Source organism: Panthera onca, chromosome D1, assembly GCF_046562875.1.
Source record: "Panthera onca isolate mPanOnc1 chromosome D1, mPanOnc1 haplotype 2, whole genome shotgun sequence".
Lineage (NCBI taxonomy): Eukaryota > Metazoa > Chordata > Mammalia > Carnivora > Felidae > Panthera > Panthera onca.
Genome location: NC_138348.1, coordinates 94,236,162 through 94,237,422, shown reverse-complemented (window position 1 = coordinate 94,237,422; position 1,261 = coordinate 94,236,162). Strand labels below are relative to the sequence as shown.

Below are 1,261 nucleotides of genomic sequence, written 5' to 3'. Positions count from 1 at the left end.
ATGCAGAACTACACTTCTGTGACGGAGTTTACCCTGTTGGGAATTCCAAATACTGAAGGGCTGGAGAATATGCTGTTTGTCCTCTTTCTGGCCTTCTACCTCTTCACCTTGCTGGGGAACCTGCTCATCTTCCTCACCATTCTGGTTTCCTCTAACCTGCACACCCCCATGTATTTCTTCCTGGGAAACCTGTCTGTGTTTGACATATTTTTCCCTTCAGTGAGTTCCCCCAAAATGATGCTCTACCTAATGGGCCCAAGCCAGACCATCTCTTACCAGGGCTGTGCCTGTCAGCTCTTCTTCTACCACTTCCTGGGTGGCACTGAGTGCTTCCTGTACACGGTGATGGCCTATGACCGCTTCGTGGCTATTTGTCACCCTTTGCGATACACAGTCATCATGAGCCACAGGGTGTGTACCGGCTTGATGTTGGGCACTTGGCTGGGCGGCTGTCTACATGGAAGTATCCTCACGTTTCTGGTCTTTAAGTTACCCTTCTGTGGCCCCAATGAGGTGGATAATTTCTTCTGTGATATCCCAGGGCTGCTGCCGCTGGCCTGTGCAGACACCTCTCTAGCCCAGACCCTGAGTTTTACTAACGTGGATGTTGTGACTCTGACATGCTTTTTCCTTATCCTTACTTCCTATGGCCACATCGTCATTTCCATACTGAAAATCGGCACCTCTGCAGGCAGGCGCCGAGCTTTTTCAACCTGCAGTGCCCACCTGATATCAATCTTCTTGTTTTACGGTCCAGTGATGCTCATCTATCTCAGGCCCGCTTCCAGCCCCTGGCTAGATTCTGTTATTCAGGCGTTAAATAACATTGTCACTCCTTCTCTTAACCCTTTGATTTACACCTTGAGAAACAAGGATGTGAAATTGGCCTTGAGGCAAGTATTCACTCAAGTGGTCCATATTTCTGGGATAGAAAGAAGGTAGGGGGAAAACTCCTCTCTGAAATTCTTTGGGGAGTTGCTTCGGATCCACTACTCCGAGAACCAGACTGTTGCCAAATAGCGAGCTGGGCAAAGTTACTACCAGTCGTTTCTCAGGAGTCCTGACAGCCAACATGGTAGGGGTCAGCTGAGCCTCTACTTCAGTCCCACGTGGAAACTTTCCAGATTAACCCAGGCTTTTCTCTTAAAAAAAACAAACAAACAAAAAAAAAAAAAAAAAAAAACTTCAAAAAAAGTTTATGTATTTATTTTGAGACAGAGAAATAAAGAGAATGGGGAAGGGGCAGAGAGAGAGAATCCCA

At 47.0% G+C, this 1,261-nt stretch overlaps 1 protein-coding gene across 1 annotated transcript; it reads left to right on the top strand.

The window, feature by feature from the left end:
- On the top strand, nt 1-942 carry LOC132662269 (olfactory receptor 10D3-like). The gene has a single exon (XM_060607758.1). It carries the CDS (start codon nt 1-3, stop codon nt 940-942), a length of 942 nt encoding a protein of 313 aa, XP_060463741.1.
- The last annotated feature ends 319 nt before the right edge of the window (nt 943-1,261 follow it).

What these genes read in the sequence shown, in the direction of transcription:
- LOC132662269 (XM_060607758.1), top strand. Translation starts at nt 1, where the DNA reads ATGCAGAACTACACTTCTGTGACGGAGTTTACCCTGTTGGGAATTCCA.